The sequence below is a fragment of the Olea europaea genome, chromosome 4 (genome assembly GCF_002742605.1).
Source record: "Olea europaea var. sylvestris chromosome 4, O_europaea_v1, whole genome shotgun sequence".
Lineage (NCBI taxonomy): Eukaryota > Viridiplantae > Streptophyta > Magnoliopsida > Lamiales > Oleaceae > Olea > Olea europaea.
In genome coordinates, this window is record NC_036240.1 from 13,087,564 (window position 1) to 13,106,139 (window position 18,576).

Genomic DNA, 18,576 nt, shown 5'->3' on the forward strand with positions numbered 1-18,576 from the left:
AACAATTCTAAGCAATTCAATTCCCTAAAATTCATTTTCTAGACAGTTAAATTTCATCTTTGCAATCAAACGGACCTTAAGTGAAAACTGTCTAGAATTCTAGAAACTATCTTGACAGATGGGTTCCGTTTGTAATTCAAATATACTCTCCATATGCTAACATGAGTAAGATGTTTAAAGGAACAATAGCTTTCGAAAAGAACCCAATTAATGGAGAAAAAGAGAAATAATTGATCACTATACATAATCCTCAAAAACCATTTTATATGACTAATTTATGAAATTAAAAATTAACAAAATATCCATTTAACTAACAATTTAACAACAGAAACACGCACAAAAAATTATAAAGATAAAAATTCTAATAATCAATAAAGCACAGTTGCCAGACTTCTCATTTTTATATATCTCCTCTCCAATAAAAACATTTAAAAAAATAGAAAACAAACAAAAAGATAGAAAGATAAGAAGAAGATAAAGGTCAAATTCAGAATATGGCAATGGCTCGATATCGCAATCCCAATTGCCACTAATCAAAAATCGATAAACGAAAATTGAAAATGAGATACAAAAATAGAGAATTCAACGGTCACTTCACTTGTTCCAAATTTTTTGACGTGAGGGGTGAGTTGGGTAGGTTTAGTGTGATGTTTTTCTACTTTTTGTACTATTTTTCATCTAATTAAATTAATTTTAGTTAAGGATTTAAGACATTTAAATTTTTTAGAGGAACAAAAAAGTTTAAAAGTCACATTTTTTTTGTAAAAATTATTAAAATGTGACATTTTTTTAAAATGCCAATCCAAAAAGTTACGTGGGTGCAATTTCCTTGTTTAACAATTGCAAGTTGCCTTCCCTAAACAAATTCCCGTTGACGGCATCACTCCAAATGACGACAATCTGAAAAACACAATGTCATTCATATGCCCTCTACACCAGTATTATTCCTCATAAACCCCCGATTTGTTGACTTCTATGGTGCATGATTCGATATAATAATTTTGGGTATTGTTAATTTTGTTACGGTTATGGATCCAATGGAGCCGACCGGACAGAAGCCTACAGGAAAGGGTTCCGAGAGGGATCGGGTCCGGTTGAAGAGGAAAACCCTGGAGGTAGTACTCCAGCAATGCCAGGTGGCCCTCCAAGAGCTCACCGATGTCCTAGATGATGATGATGCCGATGGTGACCCAGATGCGCTGCCGGACTTTGATGATAGCTCGTCTTCCCCCTGTTGCGATGCCGAGACAGCTGAGGTCAAGGATTTGTTATTTTCTACCTGCCCCTTTTTCTTTTTAAGATAATTGTTGAATTTTGGTTCTTTTATTGTAGTTGCAAATAAAGTGAACATATATCCCGATTTGGGTATGAGCAATTTATCTTTTTATTTTTATTATTTATTATTTTTTACTGAAATGAAGGGGGTAATTTTATGAGCAGGAGAACAGAATATACATTGGCCTGAAAGAGTTTTGACATTCAACAATTGCGATCATTAAAACACCAAATATGCATTTTCTGTTTTTTGCATTACTTTGTGTGTTGTTTTTGAAAAATATTTCCCGAAATGAGGTACAGAAACATTTTTTTTTCCTGGCAAGTCAATCCGGCAGATATGAATCAGGATCAGAAAATGCTGGCAGTCAGACCTGGAATAATGAAATTGATTGAGCTATCATAGGCTAAGTACTCAGTCCACGTCTAAGCTATTCAAGGATTTTATAGAATTGTGATTTCTGAGTACAAGATTACGTTAAACATGATTTTGTGATTTCTTTTTCCGCATGGGAGCACGGAAAAGAAAGAAATGCCAAGAAGAGAACGTCCCTGACTACACATGCTAATATCACATTTACTTTGTATATTGCAGTTTTGTGATCTATTGCAATCTATGGTTGAAGGCACCGATTTTCTTGAGAAACTAGAGAACGCCCGTGCAGCACTTCCACAGAACATGTCCGGTATATTTTTAATGACTGTTAGCATTAGAATTTACTACTATGTGGTGATTTTTGAAGGGCATATGGTGGAAATTACACTTCTCAAAGATATAAAGTGAAAATGTAGGTTGGGACTTTTTTCAATTAGTATTTTCCCATTCCTCAAGAGGTTTAGATTGGATTTCTTTCTGATAGAATGTTTATTATTCCATTATGGCATAATTCATTGGCGAAAATAACTCTGGAACAAATGCCGTGTTGGCCTTGTAACTTTTTTTTATCATGCCCCATGATGCAGAGGAAGGCAATTCCTGGGATATGGTCAGTGAAAATGAAGTTTGGGAAGTAAGAAATATGGAGTCAGATGGAGAAGATTTTGTTTTTGTTAGGCAAGAAGATATAGTGGAGGGTATAGCTTGCTTCATGGCTGCATATCTGTTGTCTCTTAAACAAGCAAAGGCAAGGATTTTCTCTTTTTGGTTGCTTTTTAGTCAAATCTTCACAATATTTATATGAGTATTAAATACTTAAGAAATCCGATTTTGTTATTATAGAGTTTCACTTATAGAGTCCATATTCCCCATATGGGCTCTTGATGCGTGATGCTTGTGCTCTTCTGGTTCATGTTAAGGGATAGATGCATGTTGATGAAGTCTTTGTCATTTGCATTTTACTTTTGCTAGATTTCATTTTCTTTAAGTCAAAGCTTATTTTCTCCTTGTTTCGGTAAATATTTCACTTGAAGCCATTTTGTTCTGGTAAATTGATTGGAAAAAGCCTTGAATGGAAAATTGTTATATGGGTCTGACTTTACTGATGACTTGCCTTTACTTGCTTCTGCATTTTTAGTCTCTCCAGCTTATTGAATTGATCCATGGTCTCGATCTTTTACGCAATTAGATGGTTTCATTGTTTAAAACTCTTAAGACACCAGGTATTTTTATACATGTAATGAGGTTTTTTTATTTATTTTTTATTTTTTTAAAGTTGTAACATTAAGCTAAGGGTTCGTTTGATTGCAAAGATAGAATTGAATTGAATTGAAAACGAATTCTAGGGAATTGAATTGTCTAGAAATTGTTTTCGTGAGAATTATAAATTATTGTGTTTGATTGGGATAATTTTCCATGTGGAAAATGTTGAAATAAAAGTGTTTTTTGATCTTCGTTTGGCTTTATTTTACATAAAAATTGTCAATTAAAGGGATAGATTTTACTGGTATTGGGGATGAAATTTGTTTCCATTGCCAACAAAAAAAAAAAAAACAAAAAACAAAAAAAAATTTTTTACGAAAATCATCTATCTTTTGGTATTCATTTGGCTTTGTTTTACATGAAAATTGACATTTAAAGAGAAATATTTTTTTACAATAATTCATAGAATTTGTTTCCATTGCCCAAAAAATAAAAAAAAAAGTGCTACAGTAATCCAGAATTCCAATTCTCACCAAAATTCAGGGAAAACATGGAAATTAGCTTAGGTGACATAAAAGGTGGAATTCGAATTCTAGGGAAAATTTTGCCAATCAAACAACAAAAAATTGGAAAGATGGAATTTGATTTCCATTTTCCATGGAATTGGGGTGCAATCAAACATAGCCTAAGTGGACAATGGGGTTATGGCCCACTAAAATCCTACAGATGAAAAGTAAGTTACATAGCTTCTTCAGTTCCTTTTCTGAGGTGGTCAGCTTGTGTTATGTTGGCACTGATTTTTTGTTCCACTGGGACCTGAAAATGCTCTTCTACCACCGCAAACTGCCATCAGGAGAGGCCTGAATTTTAACCTCATCAACCCTAGAGGTGCACCATTAGTTGGGGTAATCCTCTGCCCCGAAGAATCTCTCTTTGTTGTGCATGAGCCTATGCATTCTATATATTGGGTTTGCTTTAGGGTCACCAGTTTGAGTCCCTTTATAGCCACTGAGGTGAGTATCCGGCCGTAAATTTCAGAGCCTCGTGGGATTAGTCGAGGTGTAAGCTAGCCCGGACACCCATGATCATACAAAAAAAAAAAAAGGAAAGACAGACAGACTTGGAGCTTTTCATGCTTCATTGAATTTGGTTTTCCAATAAAAAAGTGCAGTCCCCTTTCTATCTACCTGTTCTGCAATGATGGATAAGATAAGCTAACTGGTAAATCAAACTGTTAAGTACACTACACCACTTTGTTTGTATGTGCCATGGAATAAAATGTTCACTTACCAAATCCAAATTAACGGTTGCATTATAATTTGTGCTGTTTGTTATCAATCCCATAGGAAGCTGGATTATACTAATTACCATTATGAAGTTCAATGCATGAGTAGGCATGATTACAACTGTGCTGAGCATTAACTTTGAAAGTTCATATCCTGTGCAATGCGATATTTAATACTGCGAAGTTCATGTTGTATATGGATGTATGACCAAGTGAATGACTCGTTAGATAGATTACTAACATTTTCTAGGAAAACATTAGTTGTGCTTTTTAGAATATATGAAAACCAAGTCCAAAAAAGTGTAAACGAGAATAGTAATGGCAGAGAAGGTGACTGGCTTGTATAAATGCATATAAAAAGAAATTTCTTATTAGAGTGTGTTGAAATGACTAATGGACGAGATTTAGGTCATAAATGATGATATTATGTATGAATTCTGAAGTCCTAATCTAAATATTGCCCTATCAACTTTGCAGTTGACAAAGATTTTGTCATACTTGCATAGTTACTAAAACTGGATCCGAACTGTCTGATCTTGTTTGTTCTGGAAATGGGTGACTGGGACATTGAGCTCGGTCACGTGGCACAACTGGACTAATTCGCCATGAACAGGTGAACAACCACTCTGACCCAGTCAAAGCTCTGTACACTCGGGCTGGTTGTATAGAAAATTGGATCTGGTTCAGTAAGAAATGGTCTATTTTCATCAAAACACAATTGCACTTGCAACGGCTTCGGACGTGGGGCCAACTCGTCCTTTCTATAGCTTTTTACCACCTTGTCAATTCTTAGTTATCACTGTGCCACAACAAGGTCTTATGTAAGAGACTAACCAAAAGATAATATGATCATGTGATAATCCTCTAACAAATTGATAACTATGCACCAGGTAGAAATAAGTTATTCTGGATTCTCATCTTCTAATATTTATTAGAATTAACCATAAAAGCTATTTAAAAACTATATCTGTTTCGGAAAGGAAAAAGGGGATCCTATCAACTTGTTCCGACCTAGGATAATAAGTTCATGAGCTTGGTCTTACTTCAACCTCGAGAAACGAAAGAGACGGGTTAGTGTGAGTTTATCCATGCGGTTATGCACTCTTTGAATAGGAAATCCGTTGGTTGATCGTATATTTCATTATAGTTCTATGATTGAGAGTATCCTTTCCTATTTGATCCCAAAGAGTTAAAAATAAACCTTTAAAAATCCTAATCATATTCGGGAAATGAAAATACAATATAATTGCATGTGATATAAATGATCTTCCAAGTTTCCTAAATAATTTCATATGGAATGTAAAGTTGTCGGACATGTGCTTTTAGTAAATTGATTTTAAACAATGTACAACCAGGAAGGAAACGAATTAGATATCATAATGAGATTATATGACATATTTTAAATGTTAAGAATAATATACTTCAATAATAAATTGTGTTATTCTATGTTTGTCTAGATATTGATCATGATTCATGATTTCCTTTTTTATTGTCCAATATAAAGTCATAATGTATAAAATCTCATTACAAATGATAGAAGAAATAAAAATCAGAGTATACCACTTAAATTTAGAAAAGAGGCATGGATCGGAAGGTTTCATAATATATCTTTGATTTGATTTGCAAAAGTAAAAAATAAAGAAATATGTTTGAGCATTTTATCTTTCAATTACTGTGTTACTTAGCTTCTGATTGGGAAGAATTTATAAATGATTTACTTTATAAATAGATAGAAATGAGTGGTTGACAAGTGAATGGTACTTGGGGTCCATTGAAATGTGTGGTTGAAAATCAAGTTTGACCATTAATAAATGATTAATAAATTTTGCAAAATGGAGGCTTTTTTAATGACTCACGCCAACTTATAACACACAGACACCCAGATATATAAGGTCTCTCCATTCAACAAATTTCATTTTTTTATTTTTTATTTTTATTTTTTTTAAGATCTATGGTCCAACCAGTTGAATTAGTGGAAGGATGTCACTGTGGTGTTTGTCCGGATCAAACACTCATATGGTATGACAACTATGGCAGGAGTACAAGATATTCTGGGTCCATGATATTGTTTGGAAACATGAAACATTAATAATTTTAACTTTAATAACCCATGAAACAAAGATATGGGTTTTGCCCAAGAATCAAATGCCATGGTTTCCTGAATGACTTCACTTAAACCAGTTTTGGATTTGCATGCAGCGTTTCTAGTGATCTGAAACTCCCTGCTTTCTTGTGAAGTGTGGTTTATTGGGACAGGATATGTGACTGTGAGAGTATATAGTTGCTTAACATGGTTAATATGAGATGGGACTGCATTATCTTTCTGCTGGTCTATGTACCTGAGAATTGTAAGTTTCAGAAGAGAGAGCAGAGCTTCGTTCTTGCAAGGGTTGGGGCCAACTTTGTGTGACAATGTCATATTCTCATCATGATTCACTCTTTCAAAATTAAGAGAGTCACATTACTATTCATGGGCTGCTAAGCTTCTTGACCTCTAGTATAAAAATCAGATTAGGGAAACTGAACTTTTGATAGATATTGTGAGGCTAATTCTAGACTACCGTGACTCCTATTAAAAGTGGATACATTGATTAACTAATTTGAGATCCAATTAACTATGGATCTTTACCTATTTCAGGCAGTTATTGAAAGATTCAATGACACTTTTACCCTGCGAACATAAGAAATCTTAAATAAAATAATTTCAACAGCTTTCTAATACAATATACTGGGTTGCATATTGTAAAAGTTAGAACTTACTTCAAGTCCGACTAGTTATAGAGCTCCGTATTTACCTTTCTTTTTGTGCATATTCCACATGAATACCCTAGAAAGGATAAGTGCCATTAGATTTTCAAGCTCATTAATTCCTTTTAGTATTCTCCATCTATCTTAAGATTTCTTTCTTTCTTTGTTTTACAGGATGTGACTCCAAACCAACTTCAGGAAGGTGGGTCAAATTCTTCTTCTCCATGATTGTTTCTGGAGACTAAATAATGTACATGGCTTGACGTGTTGGATGTATTGGCGAACATAATGATTGATTGAATGGACCCCGTAGAAGGATTCACATATCGACTAAATTTATTTGGAAAAATCCTCAGTCTGTAGTTTTTGGAGAATGAGTGCACATTGAGGAAGTGATTAGATTAAAGTGATTTTAAGCCTTGGGTCTTATAGAATGTGTGGATAATAAGTGGGTAATAGTTGTGGGTCTTACAGAATTTGTGGATAAAAGATAATATGTTAACCAGCTGCTATGATGATTTACGCACTATCCAAACATGCACAGAATAAAACTATGAATATAGAATCTCCCATTTAACTAGCTCTGTGCTTTTTTCATTCTTTTCTAAGATTTTATGTTCATGAGGCTTTAGGGTCTGCAATTTTCTGAAATTTGTTTCAGCTCTGCGCAAGACATTCTCTGTAAAAAAGAATAAGGGTAAGCTGCAGAAGGCATGGGATGGAAGCAGAGCCATTTACAATGTAGCTTCCTGGGGAGCTACTGCCATTGGGTGAGTTGTCTGAAAATAAATAGCATATTTTGAGTCCAGGTTGTCAGATTTATGTTGAATGAATATTATTAGTTGATGTTTGTGCTTAGGTTTCGGAAACTAATGATTATCCTATTATCGGTTGATCACATAATGTACTTTGCTAGTTGAACTCATTCAGTCAATGTTCTAAAGGTTGCATCTCCTGAAATGCATTGGTAGGACTGAATTTCACAATCATGTTGAAAAAGAACAAAAGAAGAATATAAAATCGAAGAGACAAGAAGGATAAATGTAAGCATTGTTTATGATTCACAATCACTTTTGCCATTCTACTGGAACTAAATGGTTGTGAGAGACTAGTAATTTTTTATTTTTTATTATTTTTATTTTTATTTTTATTTTTTTAACTTTTGACTCCGATTCTAGATGGAAGGTTGAGATGTTAATTTTTTATGCTTGGAAATGTTCAGCAAGCCCTTTGGGGAGTTATACTTTGGCTTTTATTTTCTGTAAACCTTGGCAATGCTTTCAACAGCACATGGTATTTTTTTTTCATTATCCTTGGTTTGAGCATGACTCCTAGTTTCACATTCTGGAGTTCAAACTTGAAAGTCAGTTGGGAAGTGCTCGGCTTGTGTTTAGTCATAAGGGAAGATTAATCGACATATCGCATTTAATCGTTCTTAACTGCTTTTGTAGAGGCTAAAAAATAATGAGAACGAATAAGGAATGCTAAAATTGAATATGTGAATGACTCTTTCTCATTCTATATGATTGGTGAGTAGCTCTTACTGAAACAATATCCTGATATTAATGGGGTTGTGCATTCTTTTGTTGTTTCTCTCTATATATGATATTCCTTCTCAATCTTCTATATACTTAACCTTGCCACCATTGCTTCTTTCAAAGTTGGGTTATCCTACCACCTCGTTAACAATGGGGAATTCTTACTGTTTTGACTATCTGTTTGTGCTATGCACGGTTCAGGATTTACCAAAATCCAGCCCTTTTAAGGGCTGCTGGTGCAGCATTCTGGACATCATGTCGTGCTATCTCAAAGCTGTTGTGAGCTACACTGGCGACCTAAAAAGAGCCTGGGGCTTAAGTTTTAATGCTCCATTGCTGCCTTGGCAGCTTTCAAGTTTCGACATTGCAAAATTGTGCCACATACTGCTTTCCTTTTGCTCATGACTGTTAATTCATTGGATGTTCTTTGTTGCTCTGCATAATTTTCTAGTGTTCTTCATTTTCATGGCTGATTGTTATTATCGCCATGTAATGTATAGAGTGGGCTTTCATTTGGCCAAGAGCCAGCAATGGCTGGATACATGTATAGGTTTTGCTGTTGTGAGGCGTGTACTATCACCAACTTATCATTACTAATGTAAATTTGTTATGGAAACAACTGTGCATATTTTGTAAATGTATGTTCTTCTTCTTCTTCTTCTTTCATCCTCTATGATCCAAATTATTTTGGTAAATTTCTCAGCGTTAGAAATATTTTCTATTCTACTGCCTACAGGTTTCTTATCGAACTTGTTGGATGCTCAACTTACCCTTCTTCCGCCATCGGCCGTTGTCCTTCAGATTGAAGTTTCTGAGTTTAGTTCTCAATGGCCGCTTTAATTTCAATGTTGTTTCTCAGTTGCCTTTGAACTATACAGTATTTCTTTAACAAGTCGTGCTCTATCAACTTTGTTTCTTATTCGTCACTCCGTCTTGTTTGAAAATTAAAGATATAATGGTGTGAAAAGTAAAATTGTTAATTTTTCAAATGATTTGAAATAATAGATGGGAAAAATGTTAAAAGTATAGAAACTTTTAGGAATTATCTTCCAAAGAACAGTGACTATTTAAAAAAAAAAAAAAAATTTACTGAAGATTAGTGACCATTAAGAAAAGGGAAAAAAAATATTCTTGAAACACAACATTGAAAGTGCAGTGGTAATTGTGGTCTTTTCATTTGAAGTTTCACAAGCGCAACCTGTATATAATTGACTTAAATAATGTACAAGTAAAAAAGTATAATTGAATAAAGAATATTTTAATAACATCAATAACATAAATGGAAGAAAAATAAGAAACATTGTTAGTCAAAAAATTATAAGTGAGTTTTAAATTGATCACTCATATTATCCTAATTTAGTATCGAAAGTTAAATAGCAGTTTTCTTTAATCAATTAGCGTGCGTCTAGTTTGTTATTTTTAAGCTATTTTCAATTTTACAAAATACCGAAAACTTATAATATAAAATTCAAAACGTATTTTTGACATTATAAGTATTTTCAATAAAAACACTATAAACATTCAAAATATGAGAAACAAGCGTTTAAAAATAAAATTCTAAAAAATAAAATATTTTAAAAATAAATTTTTAATTTTTTAAAAAATGATTAATTCTAGAAAATAGAAAAATAAAAATTTTGAAAAAAATTAAAAATTCTAAAAATTAAACCGTTTGGTTTGTATTTCAATTTTCAAGTTCATTTTAAGTGTGTGTGTTTTTATTTTTATTTTTTATTTAAGTCTATTTTAGGATTGTTAAAAATATGTTTGACTTGTCATTTTGAAAAAATTATTTTTTAAAACAAAAAAGTAAAACATGTTTGTTTTGAACTTTTGAAAATTGTTTTATGACATTTTATTTCATGAATTTGACTATTCAACAAAAATAGAACAATTTTATGTTGGTGCTAAAGCTTGACGTACTATTTGTTAGTCATTTTGGTTGTATTGACTTGCATCAATTATCAAGTAATCTATACATTTTTTTGTTAGTGAATTTTACATTTATTTTCTCTCGCTACAAATGTATAATATAACAAATCATAAACTGAGTTTGAAAAATAGAAAATAAAAATAAAAATTAACGACTTGGATTGAGAATATTTTTATATGTGTTCATTTAAATTTTTTAAAATTTTTTTTACATAAATAATTATTAAAAGCTTGAACTATTTTTATATTTCTCGAAATTTTAATTTTTTAGAATTTTAAAATTTTATTTAGAATTTATTTTTCTTGAATTTTATTTTTTAAAAATTTTAAAATATATTTGTTAGATGTATATATATTTATTTATTTAGAGTGTTTTTAGAATTTTTTTTCTAAAAACAGTCAAAACGTCAAAAATACATTTTGAGCTTTACACTACATGTTTAACCTTATTTTCGAAAATCTATTTTCGAAAATGTATTTTTGAAAATATCAGATCAAAGAAATTTTCAGTATTTTACAAAATTGAAAGCAGAAAATAGTTTGAACTTTTAATAATTATTTACATAAAAATTGTAAAAAAAAAATGTAAATGAACACATTAAAATATTCATAGTCAACGTCATTACCTTTTTCTATTTTCCTTCCTATGATTTGAACTCAATTTTATTATTTGTTTTTATTTTATTTTTGCAGTAAAAAAATAGTGTAAGATCTACCAACTTTAGAATGTATTTATTAATTTATAATTTATTAGTATAAAATTATTCTATTTTTACTGAATAATCAAATTTCATGAAATAAAATATCATGAAACAATTTTTCAAAATTTCAAAGCTTNCACCAACTTATCATTACTAATGTAAATTCGTTATGGAAACAACTGTGCATATTTTGTAAATGTATGTTCTTCTTCTTCTTCTTTCATCCTCTATGATCCAAATTATTTTGGTAAATTTCTCAGGGTTAGAAATATTTTCTATTCTACTGCCTACAGGTTTCTTATCGAACTTGTTGGATGCTCAACTTACCCTTCTTCCGCCATCGGCCGTTGTCCTCCGGATTGAAGTTTCTGAGTTTAGTTCTCAATGGCCGCTTTAATTTCAATGTTGTTTCTCAGTTGTCTTTGAACTATAAAGTATTTTTTTACCGAGTCGTGCTCTATCAACTTTGTTTCTTATTCGTCACTCAGTCTTGTCTGAAAATTAAAGATATGATTGTGTAAAAAGTAAAATTGTTAATTTTTCAAATGATTTGAAATAATAGATGGGAAAAATGTTGAAAGTATAGAAACTTTTAGGAACTTCCAAAGAACAGTGACTATTTAAAAAAAAAAGAAAAAAGTTTACTGAAGATTAGTGATCATTAAGAAAAGAGAAATATTCTTGAAACACAACGTTGAAAGTGCAGTAGTAATTGTGGTCTTTTCATTTGAAGTTTCACAAGCGCAACCTGTATATAATTGACTAAAATAATGTTCAAGTAAAAAAGTATAATTGAATGAAGAATATTTTAATAACATTAATAACATAAATGGAAGAAAAATAAAAAACATTGTTAGTCAAAAAATTGTAAGTGAGTTTTAAATTGATCCCTCATATTATCCTAATTTAGTATCGAAAGTTAAATATCATTTTTCTTTAATCAATTAGAGTGCGTCTAGTTTGTTATTTTTAAGCTATTTTCAATTTTACAAAATACCGAAAGCTTATAATATAAAATTCAAAACGTATTTTTGACATTATAAGTATTTTCAATAAAAACACTATAAACATTCAAAATATGAGAAACAAGCGTTTAAAAATAAAATTCTAAAAAATAAAATATTTTAAAAATAAATTTTTAATTTTTTTAAAAAATGATTAATTCTAGAAAATAGAAAAATAAAAATTTTGAAAAAAATTAAAAATTCTAAAAATTAAACCGTTTGGTTTGTATTTCAATTTTCAAGTTCATTTTAAGTGTTTTTTTTTTATTTTTTATTTAAGCCTGTTTTAGGATTGTTAAAAATATGTTTGACTTGTCATTTTGAAAAATTATTTTTCAAAACAAAAATGTAAAACATGTTTGTTTTGAACTTTTGAAAATTTGTTTTATGACATTTTATTTCATGAATTTGACTATTCAACAAAAATAGAACAATTTTATGTTGGTGCTAAAACTTGACACAATATTTGTTAGTCATTCTGGTTGTATCGACTTGCATCAATTATCAAGTAATATATACATTTTTTTGTTAGTGAATTTTACATTTATTTTCTCTCGCTACAAATGTATAATATAACAAATCATAAACTGAGTTTGAAAAATAGAAAATTAAAATTAAAATTAACGACTTGGTTTGAGAATATTTTTATGTGTTCATTTAAATTTTTCTAAAATTTTTTTTACATAAATAATTATTAAAAGCTTGAACTATTTTTATATTTCTTGAAATTTTAATTTTTTAGAAATTTTAAATTTTATTTAGAATTTATTTTTCTTGAATTTTATTTTTTTAAAATTTTAAAATATATTTGTTAGATGTATATATATTTATTTATTTAGAGTGTTTTTAGAATTTTTTTCTAAAAATAGCAAAACACCAAAAATACATTTTGAGTTTTACACTACATGTTTAACCTTATTTTCGAAAATATCATATCAAAGAAATTTTCAGTATTTTACAAAATTGAAAGCAGAAAATAGTTTGAAAACATTTTTTTAAAAAAATTTCTAGGAAAAAAATTAAAATAAAAATCGTTTAAACTTTTAATAATTATTTACATAAAAATTGTAAAAAAAAAATGTAAATGAACACATTAAAATATTCATAGTCAACGTCATTACTTTTTCTATTTTCCTTCCTATGATTTGAACTCAATTTTATTATTTGTTTTTATTTTATTTTTGCAGTAAAAAAATATTGTAAGATCTACCAACTTTAGAATGTATTTATTACTTTATAATTTATTAATATAAAATTATTCTATTTTTACTGAATAATCAAATTTCATGAAATAAAATATCATGAAACAATTTTTCAAAATTTCAAAGCTTTTTAGTGCTGAACTTAAGATAATTTTGAAATGGCAAATAATTGAGAAATATATATCTATGTACATACATAAAACAAGCTAACATTAGCCACTATTCGTATTGGACACTATTCATCACCTCCCATTGTCAACCTCCACTTTTTTCTTTTTCTTATTTATTTATTTGTTTATATTTTTCGCTCTATTCACACAATCATCACCTTCACTCCAAGTTCATTCATGCACTGCTGTTGTCACGCTTCAACTAGCTACGTATTGTTCATAAACAGTTTATTTACTGTTCATTAGTAAGTGCTCTATAAATGCAGCCCTAATCCTTTCCCTTTCCCTCAAACGCATTTGCAGTCATCGATTTAGTACTGCAATTCGGGTTGAGTACACAACCGCTCCGAGCAATTTCTCTCCAAAACCAGAGGCATAGCGTCTTCAAACGTTCTTCACTCTTCGAAGAAGTATAAAATAGAAAAGGTACTAAATAGTTAATAACAATAATCTGCTTCTTCTTTGTGTACACGCTCATAATTTTATGTTATAAATTACAAAGAATAAATTTGTGCAAGTGTTTCTCTTGGAACCAACTTGCTTGCTGATTTTATTTGTGTAGATAACTGTTGTTGCGAGGGACATGGTGAAGAAGAATAGATCTTCTAAAAGAAAGCTAGAGATGGAGATGTAGCCATAAGTGAAGGATTTACTTCTGAGATTATATCTGATAAAAGTAAGTACTTATGAAACATTATCTATTGTCTATTCTAAAGTGATGGAAATTTTCTAATTCAAAGTACGGGGAAATATATGATTTTTAGTGGTATGTTTTGTACTCGAAACAAAACGAGCAAGGTAAAATGTCCTTACATACTAAGGCCCTGTTTGAGCCCCATTTTGGAGAAAAATAGGCTTTGAACAAAATGTGTGATTGAAGAATAGAAAAAAAAATTGAGTTTACGTGTAAAATTATTGGTTTCAAATGAGCTTTTAAAAAAAATTGAGCTCAAATGTAAAATATAGTTCATGTGAGAGCTATAGATTGAATGGATTGCGGACATTGAAATATTGGATGGAAATACAATTCAGTTACCTCTGCACATGAATCAGATTTGTGCAGACTGATATTTCTGTTGGAAAAAAAAAAATTGAGTTATGGGCTGACTTTAGCACGAGTTTTGAGTGGAATCCGGTTGTTCAATTTGGAAGATCAAAGTTGATTTATGTTCTCCTCTGTGAGTACATCGAAATCATATACTTACTTGTCAAAGATGATGCTCGGGTGAATGAGAAATTGAGACTCAAAGTGTGCCACTCAAAAGGGAGTTTATGTGGGAAAAATGAATTTGTCCCACATAGGAAAAAGATGAGAAACTCCAAAGGTCATTGCCATTAATGGTAGCTTAGCCTATAAATAGTGGCTCATTTTCCTCATTTCAATACACCAAAGCAAAAGTTTTCAAGTTTAGAATACACAAAAAATTCATTTGCATAGAGTTCTGTCTTTTCTGCATTTCTGTCTTGGTGGTGGTGTAGTTCAGGCACTAGTTCAGTTTGCCGGAGTGGTTTCTGCGATGCTCGGAAGCTACTGGTTTTACCGTTGTATCCTAAGAAACGGACGTTCGTTTTAAACCTCAAGCACGGACGGTGAGGGGACGAATCTGTTTTAAGAAAACTGTGTGTAACACAGGCCTCGGTTTGAAATTTCATTCCCTACAATTTCAATTATTCGTTCTGTTATTTATTGCAATAAATTCAATAGTTGATTTGTTGTTCATTCTGTTATTATCCAATTAGTTGTGCGACTGTAACTTGCTGTTATATATCATTTTACCAGACAAAAGACATATACGGTATTGAAATCGAGAATATCGGATTCCTCATTTTTCATAAACTTACCGAATTTCAGAAAAGCTTGGTTGACCGAACTGGTGAAACTTGAGATTTTCCCTACAAGCTTAAAACAGATTTTCAGAAAGGAAAAATTGGTTTCTTATATTGATTATTTCTGAACTGATTAGTTTCTTATATTTGTTATATTGTGGAAACTAATTTGTTGTTTGGTTCTTTCAGAAGACAAAATGGCAACTGGTTCCACCAACATGGATTCCAACATGGATGTGTCCCAAGCTGTAGGTACCCAAACTCAGGCTGTGGGTTCTACTATGGGTGCAGGGCCTAGTTCGGTTATGGGTGTAGCTATGGCTGCAGGGCCTAGCTCTGTTATGGCTCAAACTGTGGCTCCGATTCTAGATGGAAGGTTGAGATGTTAATTTTTTATGCTTGGAAATGTTCAGCAAGCCCTTTGGGGAGTTATACTTTGGCTTTTATTTTCTGTAAACCTTGGCAATGCTTTCAACAGCACATGGTATTTTTTTTTCATTATCCTTGGTTTGAGCATGACTCCTAGTTTCACATTCTGGAGTTCAAACTTGAAAGTCAGTTGGGAAGTGCTCGGCTTGTGTTTAGTCATAAGGGAAGATTAATCGACATATCGCATTTAATCGTTCTTAACTGCTTTTGTAGAGGCTAAAAAATAATGAGAACGAATAAGGAATGCTAAAATTGAATATGTGAATGACTCTTTCTCATTCTATATGATTGGTGAGTAGCTCTTACTGAAACAATATCCTGATATTAATGGGGTTGTGCATTCTTTTTGTTGTTTCTCTCTATATATGATATTCCTTCTCAATCTTCTACATACTTAACCTTGCCACCATTGCTTCTTTCAAAGTTGGGTTATTCTACCACCTCGTTAACAATGGGGAATTCTTACTGTTTTGACTATCTGTTTGTGCTATGCACGGTTCAGGATTTACCAAAATCCAGCCCTTTTAAGGGCTGCTGGTGCAGCATTCTGGACATCATGTCGTGCTATCTCAAAGCTGTTGTGAGCTACACTGGCGACCTAAAAAGAGCCTGGGGCTTAAGTTTTAATGCTCCATTGCTGCCTTGGCAGCTTTCAAGTTTCGACATTGCAAAATTGTGCCACATACTGCTTTCCTTTCGCTCATGCCTGTTAATTCATTGGATGTTATTTGTTGATCTGCATAATTTTCTAGTGTTCTTCATTTTCATGGCTGATTGTTATTATCGCCATGTAATGTATAGAGTGGGCTTTCATTTGGCCAAGAGCCAGCAATGGCTGGATACATGTATAGGTTTTGCTGTTGTGAGGCGTGTACTATCACCAACTTATCATTACTAATGTAAATTCGTTATGGAAACAACTGTGCATATTTTGTAAATGTATGTTCTTCTTCTTCTTCTTCTTCTTTCATCCTCTATGATCCAAATTATTTTGGTAAATTTCTCAGGGTTAGAAATATTTTCTATTCTACTGCCTACAGGTTTCTTATCGAACTTGTTGGATGCTCAACTTACCCTTCTTCCCCCATCGGCCGTTGCCTTCCAGATTGAAGTTTCTGATTTTAGTTCTCAATGGCCGCTTTAATTTCAATGTTGTTTCTCAGTTGTCTTTGAACTATAAAGTATTTTTTTACCAAGTCGTGCTTTATCAACTTTGTTTCTTATTCGTCACTCAGTCTTGTCTGAAAATTAAAGATATGATGGTGTAAAAAGTAAAATTGTTAATTTTTCAAATGATTTGAAATAATAGATGGGAAAAATGTTAAAAATATAGAAACTTTTAGGAATTATCTTCCAAAGAATGGTGACTATTTAAAAAAAAAAAAAAAAAAAGGTTTACTGAAGATTAGTGATCATTAAGAAAAGAGAAATATTCGTGAAACACAACATTGAAAGTGCAGTAGTAATTGTGGTCTTTTCATTTGAAGTTTCACAAGCGCAACCTGTATATAATTGACTAAAATAATGTACAAGTAAAAAAGTATAATTGAATGAAGAATATTTTAATAACATTAATAACGTAAATGGAAGAAAAATAAAAAACATTGTTAGTCAAAAAATTATAAGTGAGTTTTAAATTGATCCCTCATATTATCCTAATTTAGTATCGAAAGTTAAATATCATTTTTCTTTAATCAATTAGAGTGCGTCTAGTTTGTTATTTTTAAGCTATTTTCAATTTTACAAAATACCGAAAACTTATAATATAAAATTCAAAACGTATTTTTGACATTATAAGTATTTTCAATAAAAACACTGTAAACATTCAAAATATGAGAAACAAACGTTTAAAAATAAAATTCTAAAAAATAAAAAATTTTAAAAATAAATTTTTAATTTTTTAAAAAAATGATTAATTCTAGAAAATAGAAAAATAAAAATTTTGAAAAAAAATTAAAAATTCTAAAAATTAAACTGTTTGGTTTGTATTTCAATTTTCAAGTTCATTTTAAGTGTGTGTGTGTGTGTGTGTGTGTTTTTTTTTTTTTTTTTTTTATTTAAGTCTGTTTTAGGATTGTTAAAAATATGTTTGACTTGTCATTTTGAAAAATTATTTTTCAAAACAAAAAAGTAAAACATGTTTGTTTTGAACTTTTGAAAAATTGTTTTATTACATTTTATTTCATGAATTTGACTATTCAACAAAAATAGAACAAATTTATGTTGGTGCTAAAACTTGACATACTATTTGTTAGTCATTCTGGTTGTATCGACTTGCATCAATTATCAAGTAATATATACATTTTTTTGTTAGTGAATTTTACATTTATTTTCTCTCGCTACAAATGTATAATATAATAAATCATAAACTGAGTTTGAAAAATAGAAAATAAAAATTAACGACTTGGTTTGAGAATATTTTTATATGTGTTCATTTAAATTTTTTTTACATAAATAATTATTAAAAGCTTGATCGAAATTTTAATTTTTTAGAATTTTTAAATTTTATTTAGAATTTATTTTTCTTGAATTTTATTTTTTAAAAATTTTAAAATATATTTGTTAGATGTATATATATTTATTTATTTAGAGTGTTTTTAGAATTTTTTTTCTAAAAATAGTCAAAACGTCAAAAATACATTTTGAGTTTTACACTACATGTTTAACATTATTTTCGAAAATGCATTTTTGAAATATCAGATCAAAGAAATTTTCAGTATTTTACAAAATTGAAAGCAGAAAATAGTTTGAAAACATTGTTTTAAAAAATTTTCTAGGAAAAAAATTAAAATAAAAATCTTTTAAACTTTTAATAATTATTTACATAAAAATTATAAAAAAAAATGCAAATGAAGATTAAAATATTCATAGTCAACGTCATTACTT

The 18,576-nt window shown here is 30.4% G+C and overlaps 1 protein-coding gene and 1 long non-coding RNA gene across 3 annotated transcripts; both read left to right on the forward strand.

The window, feature by feature from the left end:
• The first annotated feature begins 821 nt into the window (after window positions 1-821).
• Window positions 822-9,091, forward strand: LOC111393682. Of its 2 annotated transcripts, none has more exons than XM_023019345.1 (6): window positions 822-1,256; window positions 1,871-1,961; window positions 2,239-2,399; window positions 7,062-7,089; window positions 7,549-7,657; window positions 7,859-8,620. In XM_023019345.1, the coding sequence occupies exons 1-6, from the start codon at window positions 1,029-1,031 to the stop codon at window positions 7,926-7,928; spliced, it is 687 nt and encodes a 228-aa protein (XP_022875113.1). In that variant the 5' UTR covers window positions 822-1,028; the 3' UTR covers window positions 7,929-8,620. The 2 variants fall into 2 exon arrangements, with proteins under 2 accessions (XP_022875113.1, XP_022875112.1); XM_023019344.1 differs by lacking the exon at window positions 7,859-8,620 and adding an exon at window positions 8,627-9,091 and having other exon boundaries at window positions 826-1,256.
• A 4,462-nt stretch (window positions 9,092-13,553) lies between these two features.
• Window positions 13,554-16,628, forward strand: LOC111393684. The gene is made up of 3 exons (XR_002702470.1): window positions 13,554-13,860; window positions 13,997-14,110; window positions 15,451-16,628. It is a non-coding gene; the product is annotated as an uncharacterized LOC111393684 (long non-coding RNA).
• The last annotated feature ends 1,948 nt before the right edge of the window (window positions 16,629-18,576 follow it).

Excerpts from the sequence above, each read along its gene's own strand:
- LOC111393682 (XM_023019344.1), top strand. The coding sequence starts at position 1,029 with ATGGATCCAATGGAGCCGACCGGACAGAAGCCTACAGGAAAGGGTTCC. Across the intron at positions 7,090-7,548 it reads TCCAAACCAACTTCAGGAAG|CTCTGCGCAAGACATTCTCT; the intron begins GTGGGTCAAATT and ends AATTTGTTTCAG. Across the intron at positions 7,658-8,626 it reads TGGGGAGCTACTGCCATTGG|GATTTACCAAAATCCAGCCC; the intron begins GTGAGTTGTCTG and ends TGCACGGTTCAG.